The sequence below is a fragment of the Bufo bufo genome, chromosome 6 (assembly GCF_905171765.1).
Source record: "Bufo bufo chromosome 6, aBufBuf1.1, whole genome shotgun sequence".
In the NCBI taxonomy this organism is placed as follows: domain Eukaryota; kingdom Metazoa; phylum Chordata; class Amphibia; order Anura; family Bufonidae; genus Bufo; species Bufo bufo.
Window position 1 is genome coordinate 242,742,750 of NC_053394.1, and position 20,301 is coordinate 242,763,050.

General features: G+C 41.3%; 1 protein-coding gene across 1 annotated transcript in view; it reads left to right on the forward strand.

Moving 5' to 3' along the window:
- The window catches only part of GRID1 (glutamate ionotropic receptor delta type subunit 1), a 1,665,856-nt gene that overhangs the window by 1,523,498 nt on the left and 122,057 nt on the right, over positions 1-20,301 (forward strand). The window contains exon 13 of the mRNA XM_040434606.1: positions 12,571-12,766. Coding sequence (XP_040290540.1) covers positions 12,571-12,766 — 196 coding nt within the window. The remainder of the gene's footprint in view (positions 1-12,570; positions 12,767-20,301) is intronic.

Consider the following 20,301-nt stretch of genomic DNA (forward strand, 5'->3'; position numbering starts at 1 on the left):
TCCATGGCAAATTGTGCCAGCTCTGGCCACAGGTCAAGCCTGCACACTCAGTAGTCAAGGGGTTCCTCGCTTCTCAGAGCATCCACATCGGCCATTAACCCAATATTGTTGGACACCTGTAGGTCTAGGCATTCCCTCAGGCTGGATCCGGAGCGCTTCCGCAACAGCAAAATCCAGCATCTCTCGCAGCAAGGCCTGGAAATGCAGCATTCTGACAGCCCTCTGAGATGCTGGTAACATGTCTGCCATTTTGTGTTTGTACCTGGGGTCTAAGTACGTTGCCACCCAGTACTGGTCCTTGCCCTTTATGCTTTTTATACGGGGTCCCTCTTCACACTGGAGCATGAAGGTGCCAATTTGCACTAAATTGGAAGCGGTGGAGCGGCCTGGCTTCTATTCATTGCCCAGGAGAATGTCGTCCTTGGTCTCCTCCCCCCATCCACGGACAACATCAGGGACCCCAGAAAAGTTTAAATCCTGCTCTTCTTGCTCCTCCTCCTCCCCCCAGGCACCATCCTCCTCAGACTCCTCTTCAGACTCCTGCTGACTTGTCTCAGATGGAGTAGCCCCCCCCCCCCCGGGAATTCATTCAGCAATGCGATTTCCTTATCTTCCTGCTCCTGCTCCTCGGCGGCTTCATCAATGACACGATGCAATGCACGCTCCTCAAAGAAGGTGTAAGGTACGATGTCACTGATGGCTCCGTGGCTACAACTGACCACTTTGGTGATCCCATCAAATGGCCGCCGAATTCTGCATATGTCGTACATGAGCAGCCACTGGCGCAGTGGAAAAAAAACAAGTTCCCCAGAACCTATCCTGCCGCAAAGTTCGTACAGGTAGTCGTTAACGGCATGTTTTTGCTGGAGCAGCCTATCAAGCATATACAAGGTGGAGTTCCAGTGTGTCGGGCAGTCACAAATCAGATGTCTGACAGGCAAATGGTGTCGCCGCTGAACGTCAAGGCGAGCCATGGCCGTGTAAGATCTTCTAAAATAGACAGAGATTTTTCTGGCCTGCCGCAAGATGTCCTGGACCCCGGGTATTTGGCATTGAATCACTGCACGACTAAGTTCAGGACATGTGCAATGCATGGCAGGTGTGTCATTTTGCCCTGTTTCAGTGTGCTCAGCAGATTGGCACCATTTTCGCACACCACTTTACCAACTGTCAAATTGAGCGGGGTTAGCCACTGATTGGCCTGTGACCGCATAGCTGAAAGCAGTGAAGGACCGGTGTGGCTCTTGACTTCCAGGCACAACAGCCGCAGCACAGCATGGCAACGTCTCACCTGGCACGTCGAATAGGCTCTGGGGATCTGGGGGGGTGCAGCGGAAGAGGAGGTAGCAGTGGAAAAGGAGGAGTCAGCCGAGGAGGAGACAGAGGATGGAGTAGGAGGAGGAGAAGAAAAGGCAGGCCTGCCTGCAACTCATGGCGGTAACACCAAATCCACACCGGTGCAACGGGTTGCATGCTTGACAGCCCTCAGAAGGCTCACCCAGTGGGCAGTAAAAGCTATGTACCATCCCTGCCCGTGTTTGCTAGACCACGTGTCTGTGGTCAGATGTATTTTGGCACCGACACTGTGTGCCAGAGATACATTTACTTGCCGCTGAACATGGCCATATAGCTCTGGGATGCCCTTGTGGGAGATATATTTCTTTCCGGGGATCTTCCATTGCGCTGTGCCAATGGCCACAAATGTTCTAAGGCCTCCGAGTCCACCAGTTTATGTGGCAATAGTTGGCGGACTAGCAGTTCCGACAAGCTGGCGGTCAGTCGTTGGGCAAGAGGGTTGTCTGGCGTTATCAACTTTTTATGTTCGAACATTTGGGCCACGGAAGCCTGCCTTTTGCCAGATGAACGCAACAACGGCACGGTGGAAGGTGGAGTGGAGGACAAATGAAGTGAGAGAGAAGAAGGAGAAGGAGAAGAGGCAGGACGTGGAGCGCCAGGAGTGTGGCTTTGTGGGTTCTGATGGTGTTGATCTTACTGGACTCGGTGATGGGAGGCCAGGTGCCTTCTAAAGGCGGTCATCACTAGGTGAGTGTTGGGCTTACCGCAACTTATGCGTTGACAGCACAGGCTGCAGATGGCAACACTATTGTCAGCAGCTGACACGTTAAAAAAAGCCTACACTGTGGAGCCATGTGCTGGCATCCTCGGAGTGCCAGATGTTACTATGCATGGTACATTTGCAGTCTGCTTTTTGCCTCCTGTGCACTGCAAATTCTGCCTGCTTCTCCTCCTTCTCCTCCCTATCTGCTGCTCCAGCTCTCCCTCTGAACTCCCCTCCTCTTCCTCTCTTGTGGGCACCCATGTGACGACCATCAACACATCGTCACCTTTTTTCACCACTGACATTTGAGATCTCGGAGTAGGCAGCAACAGTGGGGACCACTCTCCTTGGGCTGATCTGGATACTGTCGTCAGACCGCTGGGTGGCGGCCATTGCTACCTCCTCTTCTTGATCCAATGCCAAGAATGGCTGAGCATCGGTAACGTCTGGGAATGGATGGAAAATAATTCCACTGACTCGAGTGGAGGGACTATGGTGGTGGTGGTGTCTTTGGGGGTGCACACAGCAGAGAGTGAGGAGGGTGCTGATACAGAGGATGAGGAGGGTCAGAAGCGGAAGGCTGAGTGAGCCACTCAACCAACTCTGGTGCGTCCTTTGTCGTAATCGCACGCACTTTCTCCAACTTACCACTTAGGCTCCGGCCTGGTGCACCTCCCCGACCCCTACCACCCTTGTGGAATGGCTTACTTCTTCCCCTGCCTGTCATTTTCAAAATGACCCTGTGACATAGTCCCTATAGAAGAGCAGTATTTGTGGAAGCAGGTATATAAAACCCCTTAAAGGGAACCTGTCACCAGGATTTTGCGTATAGAGCTGAGGACATGGGTTGCTAGATGGCCGCTAGCACATCCATAATACCCAGTCCCCATAGCTCTGTGTGCTTTTATTGTGTAAAAAAAACTATTTGATACATATGCAAATTAACCTGAGATGAGTCCTGTCCCTGACTTATCTCACATACAGGACACATCTCAGGGTAATTTGCATATGTATCTAATCTTTTTTTTACACAATAAAAGCACACAGAGCTATGGGGACTGGGTATTGCGGATGTGCTAGTGGCCATCTAGCAACCCATGTCCTCAGCTCTATACACAAAATCCCGGGGACAGGTTCCCTTTAATGAATATTTGCTGGAAGCAGGTGTATCAAACCCCTTAATCAGTTTATTTTGGTGCAACAGGTATTTAAAACCAGTTGAAATTAGTTATTCCAATTGTGTTTGTCCCTCTGTATAGCTGCGGTATCTCAGCAGAACTGCACACAAATGCTGCACAATACAAATGCACTAAAAAGGAAGTATTTCATAGGTATATCACACCCCTGCCTCAATCAGTTTTTTTGGGGGGCAACTGGTATGTCACACCAGTTGCAATTAGTTGTTCCAATAGCATTTGTCCCTCTGTATAGCTGCGGCATCTCAGCAGAACCGCACACAAATGCTGCACAATACAAATGCACTATATAGAAATTATGTTATAGGTATATTACACCCCTGCCTCAATCAGTTTTTTTGGGGGGCAACTGGTATGTCACACCAGTTGCAATTAGTTGTTCCAATAGCGTTTGTCCCTCTGTATAGCTGCGGTATCTCAGCAGAACCACACATAAATGCTGCACAATACAAATGCACTATATAGAAATTATGTTATAGGTATATTACACCCCTGCCTCAATCAGTTTTTTTTTAGGGCAACTGGTATATCACACCAGTTGCAATCAGTTGTTCCAATAGTATTTGTCCCTCTGTATAGCTGTGTTACAGTATCTCAGCAGAACCGCACACAAATGCTGCACAATACAAATGCACTATATAAAAATTATATTATAGGTATATCACACCCCTGCCTCAATCATTTTTTTTGGGGTGGCAACTGGTATATCACACCATTTGCAATTAGTTGTTCCAATAGCATTTGTCCCTCTATATAGCTGCAGTATTTCAGCAGAACCGTACACAAATGCTGCACAATATAAATGCACTATATAGGAAGTATATTATAGGTATATGACACCCCTGCCTCAATCAGTTTTTTTTTGTGGGCAACTGGTATATCACACCAGTTGCAATTAGTTTTTCCAATTGCGTTTGTCCCTCTGTATAGTTGCGGTATCTTAGCAGAACCGCACACAAATGTTGCACAATACAAATGCACAATATAGAATTATATTATAGGTATATAACACCCCTGCCTCAATCAGTTTTTTTGGGGGGCAACTCTTATATCACACCAGTGTCAATTAGTTGTTCCAATAGCTCTTGTCGCTCTGTATAGCTGTGGTATCTCAGCAGAACTGCACACAAATGCTGCACAATACAAATGCACTATATAGGAAGTATTTCATAGGTATATCACACCCCTTCCACATTTAGTTTATTTTTTAAGGCAACTAGTATATCCCATCAGTTGTAATTAGTTGTTCCAATTGTGTTTGTATGGCTGAAGTATCGCAGCAAAACCGCACACAACTGCTGCACAATACAAATGTACTATAATATACTTTCTATGTTAGAAATTTTATTATAAGTATATCACACCCCTCAGTATGTCACACCTATCAATAGCACACCTATACCAGTCCTTAGACAGACTTTTGTTGCCCTATTAGCTAGTCTCTAACAGTCTGTCCCTGCTTCACACAGCAACCTCTCCCTACACTGGCAAAAGACTGAATGTAAAATGGCATCAAGAACGGGTTTATTTATAGGGCAGGGGGTGTGTCCATGTGCTGAAACGTCTCAATTGGGTGTCCTGTCCCACCTGATAGATGTTTCATAAGTCAATGTTCGGCACAATGCAAAAGAATATGGCGCCAGCGGACATCGCCATATGTTTGCATGTTTGGCGAACCACAAAAGAGCAAAGTTCGCCGCAAAACGACTGCCGGGCGAACCGCAAGGTCATATCTACCCCAGGGCACTATTAGGAGATGTCTGGCCAACCCAGCATTAAAGGGGTGGTGGCAATGCCCTCCATAATTTGTCAGCTACAATACGGTCTAGCATAACAGTGGGACTCAGAACGTCAGTTTATAATACTGGGGTCTCGCTGGCTCAGCCGGGTTAAACTCCCACTGATGCATCCGTTGGGCCCGGACCAACACATTCAGTCTCGCTAGGATCTCACCTTTGACCTTTTAGTAGTCTGTCGCTTGCTCATCCGGTAAATCGAAGTAAACCTGAATACAATTTTTTTTCCACCAGAATAAGTCCCAAATGATTTTACCGCATATAACTGCCGTGCTGAACGCCGAATATCTTTTTCTTTTTTACTGATATATGCCACTAAAGACTTTACCACATATAACTGGAACTGTGGACACAGAGTATATTTTTATTTTTCCACATATATACGCCACTAAAGGCTTTTCAACAGAGGGTTATAGGCTGTCAGTTTAAAAAAAAAAAACGGCGCCTAAGGCGGAGTGATCTGAAGTGAACGAGACGTAGCGGAGGAAGTAGGTCAATTCTGGAAGAGTGAGACATTGTCCTAGTGCGGTTTATGTGCTGCAGAGAAGTGCCCGTAGTGTCCAGTAAGCAATACCGCAGATAGATGCGGACTGGTGTGAATTAGTTAGTGCATAGTGTACAGTGGGGCAAAAAAGTATTTAGTCAGCCACCAATTGTGCAAGTTCTCCCACTTAAAAAGATGAGAGAGACCTGTAATTTTCATCATCGGTATACCTCAACTATGAGAGACATAATGAGAAAAAAAAAATCCAGAAAATCACATTGTCTGATTTTTAAAGAATTTATTTGCAAATTATGGTGGAAAATAAGTATTTGGTCAATAACAAAAGTTAATCTCAATACTTTGTTATATACCCTTTGTTGGCAATGACAGAGGTCAAACGTTTTCTGTAAGTCTTCACAAGGTTTTCACACACTGTTGCTGGTACATTGGCCCATTCCTCCATGGAGATCTCCTCTAGAGCAGTGATGTTTTGGGGCTGTCGCTGAGCAACACAGACTTTCAACTCCCTCCAAAGGTTTTCTATGGGGTTGAGATCTGAAGACTGGCTAGGCCACTCCAGGACCTTGAAATGCTTCTTACGAAGCCACTCCTCTGTTGCTCGGGCGGTGTGTTTGGGATCATTGTCATGCTGAAAGACCCAGCCTCGTTTCATCTTCAATGCCCTTGCTGATGGAAGGAGGTTTTCACTCAAAATCTCACGATACATGGCCTCATTCATTCTTTCCTTTACACGGATCAGTCCTCCTGGTCCCTTTGCAGAAAAACAGCCCCAAAGCATGATGTTTCCACCCCATGCTTCACAGTAGGTATGGTGTTCTTTGGATGCAACTCCGTATTCTTTCTCCTCTAAATACGACAAGTTGAGTTTTTACCAAAAAGTTCTACTTTGGTTTCATCTGACCATATGACATTCTCCCAATCCTCTTCTGGATCATCCAAATGCTCTCTAGCAAACTTCAGATGGGCCCGGACATGTACTGGCTTAAGCAGGGGGACACGTCTGGCACTGCAGGATTTGAGTCCCTGGCAGCGTAGTGTCTAGCCTTTGTTACTTTGGTCCCAGCTCTCTCACTGGTCCCAGCTCTCTCACTGGTCACCCCATGTGGTTCTGGGATTTTTGCTCACTGTTCTTATGATCATTTTGACCCCACGGGGTGAGATCATGCGTGGAGCCCCAGATCGAGGGAGATTATCAGTAGTCTTGTATGTCTTCCATTTTCTAATAATTGCTCCCACAGTTGATTTCTTCACACCAATATGCTTGCCTATTGCAGATTCAGTCTTCTCAGCCTGGTGTAGGTCTACAATTTTGTTTATGGTGTCCTTCAACAGCCATTTGGTCTTGGCCATAGTGGAGTTTGGAGTGTGACTGTTTGAGGTTGTGGACAGGTGTCTTTTATACTGATAACAAGTTCAAACAAGTGCCATTAATACAGGTAATGAGTGGAGGACAGAGGAGCCTCTTAAAGAAGAAGTTACAGGTCTGTGAGAGCCATAAATCTTGCTTGTTTGTAGGAGACCAAATACTTATTTTACCGAGGAATTTACCAATTAATTAATTAGAAATCATACAATGTGATTTCCTGTATTCTTTCCCCCCATTCTGTCTCTCATAGTTGAGGTGTACCTATGATGAAAATTACAGGCCTCTCTCATCTTTTTAAGTGGGAGAACTTGCACAATTGGTGGCTAACTAAATACTTTTTTGCCCCACTGTATTTACTTGAATTGGTGCGCCGCTCTTATAGACGTCGTCACGTAAGCACGCAGTGTGTGAAACGTAAATACAAAATTTCACCACAACGTAATTTGGTCCATACCACAAAAATGACTTTTCCACATATAACTGCAGCGCTGAATATATCTTTATTTTTCTACTGAAATACGCCACTAAAGGCTTTACCACATATAACTGTGAATGCTAAATATATTTTTATTTTATACTGATATACGTCAATAAAGGTTTTTCAAGATATAAGTGCAGCAGCGAATGGCGAATGTATATTTCTTTTTATACTGATATACGTCACTAAAGGTTTTTCAAGATATAAGTGCAGAAACGAATAGCGAATGTATATATTTCTTTTTCTAATGATATACTTCAATAAAGGTTTTTCTACATGTAAGTGCACCAGCAAATGGCGAATGTATATTTATTTTTCTGCTGCAATATGCCAGTAAAGGCTTTACCAGATATTACTGCAAGAGTGAAGTGAGAATATATTTTTCTTGTAGTATTGACATACGCCCCTATGCGCTTTAACCAGAAATAACTGCAGAAGTGACCTGAGAATATATTTTCTGAAATTGGCCACTATATGCTTTGACCAGAAAAAAATTTGTGAAGTGCATATATATATTTCTTGCAGTACTGAAATATGCCCCTCTACGCCTTCACAAGAAATAACTGCAACAGGGCCGTGCGTATATAGTTTTCTTTTTTTTACTGAAATACGCCCCTATACGCTTTTAACAGAAATAACTGCAGAAGTGACCTGAGAATATATATTTCTTGTTGGACTGAAATAGGCCACTATACAATTTGACCAGAAAAAAATAAAGAGTCTTGTCGTATGGAAATACGCCCCTATACGCTTTTACCTGAAATAACTGCAACAATGCAGTACGTACAGTGCTGCCCATAATTATTCATACCCCTGGAGAATTTTGACTTAAAGTTACTTTTATTCAACCAGCAAGTAATTTTTTAACGGGAAATGACATAGGTGTCTCCCAAAAGATAAGACGATGTACAAGAGGCATTATTGTGGAAAAAAAAACATTTCTCAGCTTTTATTTACATATTCCGCACTGTGGAAAATCTCAGAGGACATGGTCAGAAGCTAAAAGTGACACTTGTGCTGGCTAGGAGGATAGTTAGAGAGGAGAAAAAAAATCCAAGGATCACCACCAAGGCCATCCTGGTGAATCTAGGCTCTGCTGGTGGCAATGTCTCAAGGCAGACAATCCAACGGACACTGCACACTGCTGGGTTCCACTTCTCCAGATAAGGCACACAAAAGCTCTCTTGGCCTTTGCAAAAGCTCATCTGGACAAAGAAGAAGACTTCTGGTCTTCTGTGTTATGGTCAGATGAAACAAAAATTGAATTGTTTGGTCACAATGATGTTTCCTTCATTTGGCGTAAAAAAGGAGAAGCCTTAAACCCAAAGAACACTATCCCCACTGTCAAACATAGTGGTGGGAACCTAATGCTTTGGGGTGTTTTTCAGCCAATGGACCAGGAAACCTAATCACAGTAAACGACACCATGAAAAAAGAGCAATACATGAGGATTCTCAATGACATCAGGCAGTCTGCAGAGAAACTTGGCCTTGGGCACGAGTGGACATTTCAGCATGACATTGACCCAAAACACACAGCAAAAGTGGTGAAGAAATGGTTAGCAGACAACAACATTAATGTTTTGGAGTGGCCCAGCCAGAGTCCAGACTTGAATCCAATTGAGACTCTGTGGAGGGAGCTAAAGATCAGGGTGATGGCAAGAATACCCTCCAACCTGAAAGATTTGGAGCTCATTGCTAAAGATGAATGGGCAAAAATACCTGTGGAGACATGCAAAAAGCTGGTCTGCAATTATAGGAAGCGTTTGCTGTAATAGACAATAAAGGCTTTTCTATTGATTATTGAGAAGGGTATGAATAATTTTGGACTGGACACTTTTTGCTCAAATGTAAATAAAAGCTGAGAATTTTTTTTTTCCACATTAATGCCTCTTGTACATTGTCTTATTATCTTTTGTCATTTCCCGTCAAAAAATCACTTGCTGGTTGAATAAAAGTAACTTTAAGTCAAAATTTGGCAGGGGTATGAATAATTATGGGCAGCACTGTATATATATTTCTTGTTGTACTGAAATACGCCCCTATATGCTTTCACCAGAAATAACTGCAACAGTGCAGTGCGTACATATATATATATATATATAAGAGAAAAGAAAAGAAGCAGCACTCGAAGAGTAAATGCAGGTGCAAAAAATCCTCCTTATGAGACCTGTGACCAAGGTCCAGATTGTAAACATACAGCAAAAACGAAGGCAGCACTCCAAGTTGTGAAAAAAAGTGGAAGGTTTATTCACCCAACCAGCAGCAACGTTTCAGCTCTCTCTATGGAGCCTTTGTCCAGCTGAGTAACATGTGCATAATGGCATACATAAATAGTGGCAGTGATTAACATGATTACAAATCAATTCCAATGGTCATAAACATAAATAAGATTAATATAAAAATTACAATCATATAAAAAATATAATTCATCCATACAGCTAGTGTACATATAGTGGCGAGTAGGCGCATACATAAAAATCCATAGTGTAATTCATAATGTGTACAATATGCCCCAATCTTGCATAATTGGTGATTATTGCAGATGTGAACAAATATGTGAATATATTGAAAGAATTACTTAAAAACCTTTGAATGGGTAAGAGGCTGAAGCAGCATGGTGGAGACTGCTGGCGTCCGGAAACAGCAGCGGCGCATGCGCCGCGCCGTATATTATCGCGAGACTTGTACCGAAACTGAGTGACGTTGCTGGCCATAACAAAGATGGCCACAAAGGAAAAAATGGAGTAAGGGCGCATGCGCCACCAGGCGTTGACGCCCATCCAGCTTAACAGAGCACTAGTTGATAAGATATACAGTATACCGCATTTTCAGCAGAGAAGCCGATCCATAGATCGGGGGCCGGCGGTTCAATGCCGGTCACCGTCAGGACATCCGTCATGACAGGGGGGCGTGGCTCTCATACCAGCTCCACCCCATCGTCCAGATATATCGGCGCATCCGCTCCAAAGCGCTCGTGCCTGTCATGTAATAACCGATCCAAATCAAGGATCAGTCACAACAGACTGCATGATCTGGTGATCGTGTCAAATTACTAAAAAAAACGTGAACTATACTGGATCTACACTTTGGGCACCCTGAAACCTCAGGGCTTAAATGTGGAGTTCAGGGTAGTCTAACTGCTGACTATGCATGTCCTTTCTTTTTCTGATTACGTTTATGGAAAATAACATGTGCTATTTATCTAATTGGTTTTCTCCTTATCCTCTCTGTTTTATACAGGATCTTACTATGACTTCATATTATGAATGGACATTTGGGGTGAAGACTGGAGGAACTGTGTCGGCGATCCTTATTCACATTCTTGTACTTATCTGCGTTGCTGAATGGTGAAGTGATTGTCCCTGTCTGTCTGCTGTGGCTCTAGCCCCTGTAAGTGGGACTGGGGTCACATCACACGGACGGTTGGATAATCCTGCTGTTATCCTCATTTTTTCATATATCTTTACTATTATAAGTTTACCGATGCATTGGATCCTTGCGCTCTTGCAGTCTGTTGTGACTGATCCTTGATTTGGATCGGTTATTACATGACAGGCACGAGCGCTTTGGAGCGGATGCGCCGATATATCTGGACGATGGGGTGGAGCTGGTATGAGAGCCACGCCCCCCTGTCATGACGGATGTCCTGACGGTGACCGGCATTGAACCGCCGGCCCCCGATCTATGGATCGGCTTCTCTGCTGAAAATGCGGTATACTGTATATCTTATCAACTAGTGCTCTGTTAAGCTGGATGGGCGTCAACGCCTGGTGGCGCATGCGCCCTTACTCCATTTTTTCCTTTGTGGCCATCTTTGTTATGGCCAGCAACGTCACTCAGTTTCGGTACAAGTCTCGCGATAATATACGGCGCGGCGCATGCGCCACTGCTGTTTCCGGACGCCAGCAGTCTCCACCATGCTGCTTCAGCCTCTTACCCATTCAAAGGTTTTTAAGTAATTCTTTCAATATATTCACATATTTGTTCACATCTGCAATAATCACCAATTATGCAAGATTGGGGCATATTGTACACATTATGAATTGCACTATGGATTTTTATGTATGCGCCTACTCGCCACTATATGTACACTAGCTGTATGGATGAATTATATTTTTTATATGATTGTAATTTTTATATTAATCTTATTTATGTTTATGACCATTGGAATTGATTTGTAATCATGTTAATCACTGCCACTATTTATGTATGCCATTATGCACATGTTACTCAGCTGGACAAAGGCTCCATAGAGAGAGCTGAAACGTTGCTGCTGGTTGGGTGAATAAACCTTCCACTTTTTTTCACAACTTGGAGTGCTGCCTTCGTTTTTGCTGTATATATATATATATATATATATATATATACAGTATATATTTTTTTTATTTTATTTTTTTACTGAAATACACCCCTATATGCTTTCACCAGAAATAACTGCAGAAGTGAAATGTGTATATATTTTTATTGTAGTACTGAATAAGATACTAAGATATAAACCTCTAAGGGCTTTTCAACATAACACTTGCAGCCCAATAACAAAAGGCTGGAATCCCCAAATAATCGTAACCTATCACTTTCCTATCAATGTTCTAGCGCATTCTGTCGTTTCTCCCTGCACTAAGATGCTTTGAAATGATTCCTCCCTATCCTTTCCCTGCACTTATAAATCATTTTTTCTGTCTTTTTTTCCCACAAGGAGGTTTTTCTAATTGCTGTCCATAGCACCTTCACATGTCTGTCCCTGCACTCTGAACGCTGGAAAATGGCAGAATCTAAAATGGCTGCCATATTTATAGGGCTGTGACATTACAGGGCTGGCTGGCTGCTGATTGGCTGTATTCAGGCATGTAAATCTGGGTGATCCCGCCTACCCAGAGTTCCATGCCCCATGTCCTCAGTCCTCACATATGTAACCGCCATTTTAGGAAAATTGCGATTTGTTTCCATGAATTCCACTTTGTCAGCTTTGATTCGCTCATCTTTAATGCTGATCTTAGAGGTCTGTCACTTTTGTGTATTTATATAGCAGTTTTTGAGAATTCACTTTTTAATATATAATATATAATTTTTAATTTATTTGATTTATTTTTTATGGTTTTATTATAACTATATTTTCATTTTTATAATTAAACGTTATTTCATTACATTATCTATGATTTCTGTTGTAGAACATTTCAAGACTTGGCCAAACAAATGGATCTATCTTATGGGACAGTAAAAGATTCAGCAGTATATGAATATTTTAAAGCAAAAGGAACTAACACTTTGGAACAAGATAGCACATTTGCAGAGCTGTGGAGAACGATTAGCAAAAACAATGGAGCTGATAATTGTGTATCCAACCCTTCAGAAGGAATTAGAAAGGTAAGAAATATGTCTTCATTCAAAACTATCAATTACTTTGAGGTTGAATCACAACTATGCCATTTAAAGGCTCCTTTAAACTGCTCAATTTATCAGATGACTGTTGGGAAGAAAACAATCCTTCCTAGCAATAGCTTTTTCATGAGTGAAGATGGTTGCATTTACATGCATTGATCTCCTCCACAATTTGGGAAGGAGTGATTGCTAATGCCATCACTCATCCTCATACAGATTCATTGTTTGCCAGCAGCAGAGGCTGTTTAGACGGCATGAGCTGTTGCTGGAAAACAATGATTTAAGTGATCGTATGAAAGATATCTAATTACCTGATGAATGAGCATTTTGCTTGTTCCTTGAGTGTTCTGTGGCACCTTTACAACTTTAAACCAGCAGACCATGGTTAGTGATTGTTCTTATGAATGCTTCTAAGAGATGTCTGCCCGATGCGTGGGGGCCTTAAGCCTGTATCTTTCATAGTTATGGATGTAGTAGTTCATGTAATTAACAAGAATAGAATAGTAATATTTTTGACATCTTTTATTGCTTGAAAATTTCAAAATTTTGGTGAAATGTGTTTATTTTATTTAAATGTGAGCTTATGAAAAGGGTTCAGATGACTGAAACAAGAGTAATAAAACCAAAAGGACACAAGGAAACTTGGCTTGGCCTACTTTGCAACTACTTAAAGGAATTGTAATTTTAATATAGCTCAGGATGAAAAACTAGGATATGCCCCCTGAGCTGGCAGTTTGAAATAAATCTAGCAGATCAATTGGAATTGAATGTGGAGGGGGGGGGGGGGGGGGCTTTATATCCATGTGAAGTACAGGGCTAGTTCCGACATTGTTAGACAAAGGGTGTAATGTACTATAGGATGTCTGATTTTCATTTTCTACATTAATCATAGCATAGCCACTCTAACCATTTAAAATATACCTTGTGCAGTCATCACAGTCTATCCTGAGTCATTTACTTTTACTTTTCCAAGTCTTGGTCAAGTTAATATACCTACAATTTCATGTCACCTTTATGTTTAATTAGAGACAAACCACATCATTTGTAGGTTGCTCTTATGTGGATATCTTCTATAAGGATATCTTCTATAAAATCTTGCTTCCTATAAGACCAGGGATAGGAGTAACTTTGAAGGCAGTAGGTTTTGCTACTGCCTCAGAGGTGAGAGAAAGGATAAGGAGATGGCTTGAGGAATTACATTTTACAGCATTGAATGGTCAAGTAATGGAGCAGGGGAAAAAAAGGTTCCCCATTCATAGGCCCCTTTCAGAGTTTTGATATGGATCCCCATAATTACTTGTTATGATCCTAACAATAGGAGATTTTTACTTTGCTATTTAATTTCATCTTAACTACAAAGATTACTTACAGCCATGAGCTAAAAAACAAGTAAAACAGAGGTATACATGGAAAGATAACAGTGTACATGAAACTTTATACAATTGATTCCACAGACAACAAGGGCAGAGGAAACACAAACAGTTTTGTAAGTAAAGGTACATACATCCTAGAAGTCTTTTGGCTGAATGCTTGTTTATCTGATAGCTATTCATCCAAACGCTGTTGTCCACATTCACGCTTAGACGTGTTCGTATACATTCTAAACAAAGAAAAGGAATAAAGGCCCTGTGACAATGGCAAATAATCATTAAGATCATCGCTAATGAATATTCGTTGCCACCAATTACCCAATGAATAGGCAAACTCTCATTTACCAGGTAATCGGAGTCTTTCAACATGTTTAAAAATAATCATTTGCCGTTGGCAGGTTGTGCCGTGTAATCAGCACTCTGTTGCCGGCAAACAATGATTTAGTATGGGACAAACAATGGCATTAGTGATCACTTGTACCCATACTGTGGAAGAAATCACTCCAAAAATTGCCTGCTTAATCTGTAGGTGTAATAGGGCCTTAAGACTCTTAGCTTATCCGTTATAAAGACAAAGTATTGGAAAATCCAACATGTCTGATTGTTCAGTTTCTGACATCTGCTGTCAAGTGAGAGTTGCAACACCCCCAACAGTATTAAATTGTTGACCATTTCCATAGATATTAGCAAGATCATCCAAAGTTAATCTAATATTTATGGGTATGGAGAAAATCTCTCCATTAAAGTAGGTAGGAAGCTGTAGTGCCAACTATCAGCTACTCCATCCTTTGGAGTTGGTGGATTTCTTGGTTAGGTGGTGGGAAGAGATGTGGACTTCCATAAACATTGTTTGACTGAGTATGCAAATAATAAAAATGAAAGTTATTTTATGAGGATCCACAATGAACAAGATATTATTGTAATAATCTATAATAATATTATTTTCATTATCATGTACTATAAGTCATATTGTTAATAGGATTTTTATTTAAATGAGACTAAAATAATACATTTTGTGTGCTTGGGGTTTTATTATATATTGCTATATGCCTACAAATAAAGAGCATGCTGCACACTGAAAGAAAATGGCAACAAGACAGTGTTTCCTGACTTCTATTTACAAATGTGATAAGACCGCGAGTGTGAGCAGATTAATGGACTTTTTAAATATACAAGCTAGTTCCTTCAATTAATAAAGAGGCTGGTTAGGACAGACTGCAGTAGTCACAGGCGACATTACTATTTAAATAAATAAGCATCTTTTATCTAGAATATAATCTTCATAAAGCTTTCATTTTGTTCTGATGGCATTATTACAATTATCTTGTCTAGATATCTCTATAGATAAAAGGCTGCCGTTTGCTAAACATAGACTCTAATAGAGCATCCTGACATTAGAACGTACTTTCTATAAGAACATTTCAAGGTTGGATTTTAAAAAAGTGAGGAGAGAATATTTCAACTTAAAAACTATTATGACTTTTATGATTATCAGTCATAATGATGTTTGTAATGTAAGGGCAGGCAGCTTCAAAAATGCCTGTGGGTGTCATCTTTAAGAAGCAAGGAAAAGGGTGACATGTTCCATTTATCTTTCTCTAACCTTTTCCCGACATATAACGTAATAGTATGTCATGGCGGCAAGTGACTTGGTGCATTTTGACGTACTATTACATCATGGCGATCGGGGGGGGGGGCACCGGAGCAGTGTCCGCCCAATCACTGCAGGGGCACAGCAGTTCCTGAGAGCCGGGCCCCTGCTATATCCTCTGACATCGTTATAAAAGCTAATGCTGGTGGATTAACCTCTTCAACACTGACCGCGGCAGAGAAGTGGTTTGTGGCAGGTGAGGGAGCCCATCGGGCTTGCATGGCACCGGGACCTGCCTTCTACGTGGGCAGAGGATATCCAGCCCCAGGCTGGGACTCCTAGGCAACCTGATAGTGTATTACTTTGTGTAATGCACTAACAGGCAATGCATTACAATACAGATGTATTGTAATGCATTGCAGAGGGGATCAGACCCTCAAAAGTTGTCGTCCCAGAGTGGGACAGAAATAAAGTTTTACAAAAACAAGAAAAAGTGTTTTTTATAAAAAAAAGAAAGTTTCAACAAAAAAAGAAAAAAATGCCCCTTTCCCCTGATTTTATGATAAAAAATAGGAAAAACACAGGAAAAAAACACACATATTAGGTATTATCACTTCCATAACGACTGTCTCTATAAATATATTGCATGATCCACCCCGTCCGATAAACACCATAAAAATGAAAAACACTGTAAAAAAACCATTGTCACCTTACATAACAAAAAGTGCAACACCAAGTGATCCCAAAATGGTACCAATAAAGCCGTCACCTCATACCACAAAAAATTAGCCCCTACAAAAGAAAATCGCTCAAAAAACAAAAAACTATAGCTCTCAGAACATGAGACAATAAAACATCATTTTTTTGTTTCAAATATGCTATTATTGTGTTAAAGTGAAATAAATGAAAAAGTATACATATTAGGTATTGACGCTCCGTAACAACCAGATCTATAAAAATATCACATGAGCTGAACACAGTAAAAAAATAAAATAAAAACAGTGCCAAAAAAAGCCATTTTTTGTCACCTTACATCACAAAAATTGCAACACCAAGCGATCAAAAAGGTGTATGCCCCCCATAATAGTACCAATCAAACCGTCACCTCATCCCGCAAAAAATGAGACTATACTTAAGACAATCTGTCTCAAAATAAAAAACTATGACCTCAGACAATGGAGACACTAAAATATGTTTTTTTTTTTGCTTCAAAACTGCTATAATTGTGTCAAAGTGAAATAAAAAAATAAAAAAATGATATATTAGATATTGCCTGCTCTAAACTGCTCTATAAAATATCACATGACCTAACCACTCAGATGAACATCGTAAAAAAAAAAAGCCAAAAAAGTCATTTTTTGTCACCTAACATCACATAAAGTGGAACACCAAGAGATTAAAAAGGCATATGCCCCCCAAAATAGTACAAATCAAGCTGTCACCTCATCCAGCAAAAAATGAGACTCTACCTAAGACAATTGGCCAAAAAATAAAAAAGCTATGGCTATCATACTATGGAGACACTAAAACATTTTTTTTTTGTTTCAAAAATGCTATTATTGTGTAACACTTAAATAAATAAGAAAAAGTATACATATTAGGTATGGCCACGTCCGAAATGATCTGCTCTATAAAAAAGTCACATGACTTAACCTCTCAGGTGAATGCTGAAAAATAAATAAATATAAACTGCCTGAACAACCAATTTTTGGGTCACCTTGCCCCATAAAGTGTAATAATGAATGGTCAAAATATCATATGTACCCAAAAATTGTGCCAAAAAAAACGCCAATTCTTCATGCAAATAACGAGCGCCTAGCACAAGATGATCGGCAGAAAAATAAAAGGCGTTCAGAAAATGGATACACAAAAACATATATATATATTTTTTAAATGCTTTATTTTGTGAAACTCAAACAAAGTAGACATATTTGATATCATTGCGTCCGTAGCAACTTGCTCTATAAAAAATGCACATGATCTAAAAACAGTGCTAAAGCTTATCTTGCCTCACAAAAAACGTAATATAGAGCAATTAAAAATCATATATACCCCAAAATAGTACCAATAATACTAGCACCTTAATCCCTAGTTTTCAAAATGGGGTCACTTTTTGGGAGTTTCTACTATAAGGGTGCATCAGGGTGGCTTCAAATGGGACATAGTATCTAAAAACCAGTCCAGCAAAATCTGCCTTCCAAAAACCATACGGCTCTCCTTTTCTTCTGTGCCATGCCGTGTGCCCTTACATAAGTTTACGACCACATGTTGGGTGTTTCTGTAAACCGCAGAATCTGGGTAATAAATATTGAGTTTTGCTTGACTGTTAACTCTCGATGTGTAAAAGAAAAAAATTGATTAAAATGGAAAATCTGCCATTTTCCTTTAATTCTTGTGAAACACCTAAAGACTTTAAAAAGTTTGTAAAATCAGTTTTAAGTAACTTAAGGAGTTTGGGTTCCACAATGGGGTAATTTATGGGGGGGGGGGGGTTCCACTATGTAAGCCCCACAAAGTAACTTCAGACTTGAACTGGTCCTTAAAAAGTGGGTTTTGGAAATGTTCCTCAAAATTTCAAGAATTGCTTCTAAAATTCTAAGCTTTCTAACGTCCTAAAAAAATCTAATGACATTTACAAAATGATGCCAACATAAAGTAGACATATAGGGAATGTTAGGTAATAAATAGTGTTGACCAAGCATGCTTGGCCGAACACCAGTTCGGCTCGAGCATCTTGATGCTCGGCACATGGCGGTGTTCGGCCGAATACCGCATGTGCTCCAGGGCAATGCTCGAGTCTCCTCCCCGCAAGTTTGTAGGTAAGTTCTGCCCTTCACTGTAATGGCGTAGCCTTGTTGTTTACTGGCATTACAGTGATTGGCTGGACAGAACACGTCATCTGGTGCTGTATAGCACCCGATGACACGTGTTCGACTCAGTGTTAGTCATGGAGAGCTGTACTGAAGAAGGGAAAGATAGTGTAGGGAGTGAATTTATTCCTTTTAGTTGAAAAACTTGTCAGAGACCAAAAAGTCCATTAATGGACTATTGTTGTGTGTGGCAGCAGCAATCTATATTTTTAGCGGAACTTGCGCTAAATTGCTAAAACTTTACAGACCCAAAAGTCATTTTAAGGACTATTGTGTGTGTGGCAGAAATATCTATTTTTTGTGCATCGTGCAATAATTTGGCTGCTGCAGACAGCAACATTATCTGCGCTACATCCCCTGTGTAAAATGTGCGAATCCCATAAATATCTGTGACATTCAGTGTACTTTTTCCGTAGACGGTGTCCACTGCGGATAGTGACATTAGATGCGCTACATCTCCTGTGTAACGTGTGCACATCCAAAAAATATCTGTGACATCCAGTGTACTTTTTCAGTAGACGGTGTCCGCTGTGGACAGTGACATTACCTGGGGTATTCCTCCTGTGTAACTTTTCAACATCCCAAATACCTATGACATTCCCTGTAATTATTTATTAGCCGCTGGTGACAGCATTGACATTATCTGCGGTATATCTCCTGTGTGACGTTTCCACATCCCAAATACCTGTGACATTCCCTGTAATTTCTTATTAGCCGCTGGTGACATCAACGACATTATCTGCGGTATTTCTCTTGTGCAATGTTTCCACATCCCAAATACCTTTGACATTCCCTATAATTTTTTATTAGCCGCTGGTGACATTAGCGATATTATCTGCGGTATTTCTCCTGTGTAATGTTTCCACATCCCAAATACATGTGACATTCTCTTCAATTTTATATTAGCCACTGCTGACATCAGCGACATTATCTGCGGTATATCTCCTGTGTGAAGTTTCCACATCCCAAATACCTTTTTTAATTTTTTTGCGCATACACTTAAAAATCCTACGCTACTGTACGTGTGAAATACTTTCAAGCATATATAACATTTAATATGAAGAAAGCGAGCAGTAAGGGGCAGGGAAGTGGCCATGATGGTGATGGTGCACGCAGAGGCCGTGGCCTTGGGTGCATTGAAACTGTGCCTGCTGCCAGAGCACAAGAAAAACAATCATCCACGATACCTAGCTTCATGTCCCAGTTTGCAGGGCGGCGCAGGACAATGCTCTCGAAGTCACAACAGTGCGACCAGGTGGTCGGTTGGATTGCAGCAGATAATGCTTCCAGTCGGTTAAGCACCACGCTGTCTTCCACCAAGTCCAGTCTCAGTAGCCAAGAGTCTGGTCAACACAATCCTCACCCTTATCCTCCTTCATCCCACCATAGTGAGTCTTGCCAAACAAGTGATCCCACACTCAGCGCCATTCCTTCATTTGTGCCTCTCGACAAGCCCGCTTGAAGAGGGACATGAGATCTTGTGCCCTGTTTCCCAAACTCTTGAGCATCAACAGTCATAAGAAGATGGTGGTGGGGAATGGCAGTTAGTGTTTCATGAGGTGGATGATGATGATTAGACACAGTTGCCAATAAGTCAACGGCAATTAGTGTAGAAAATTAGTAGAAGCGTGAACACTAGCAAACTCACCACCACCAGCATGATCCGCCACATGGCAGCAAAGCACCGTA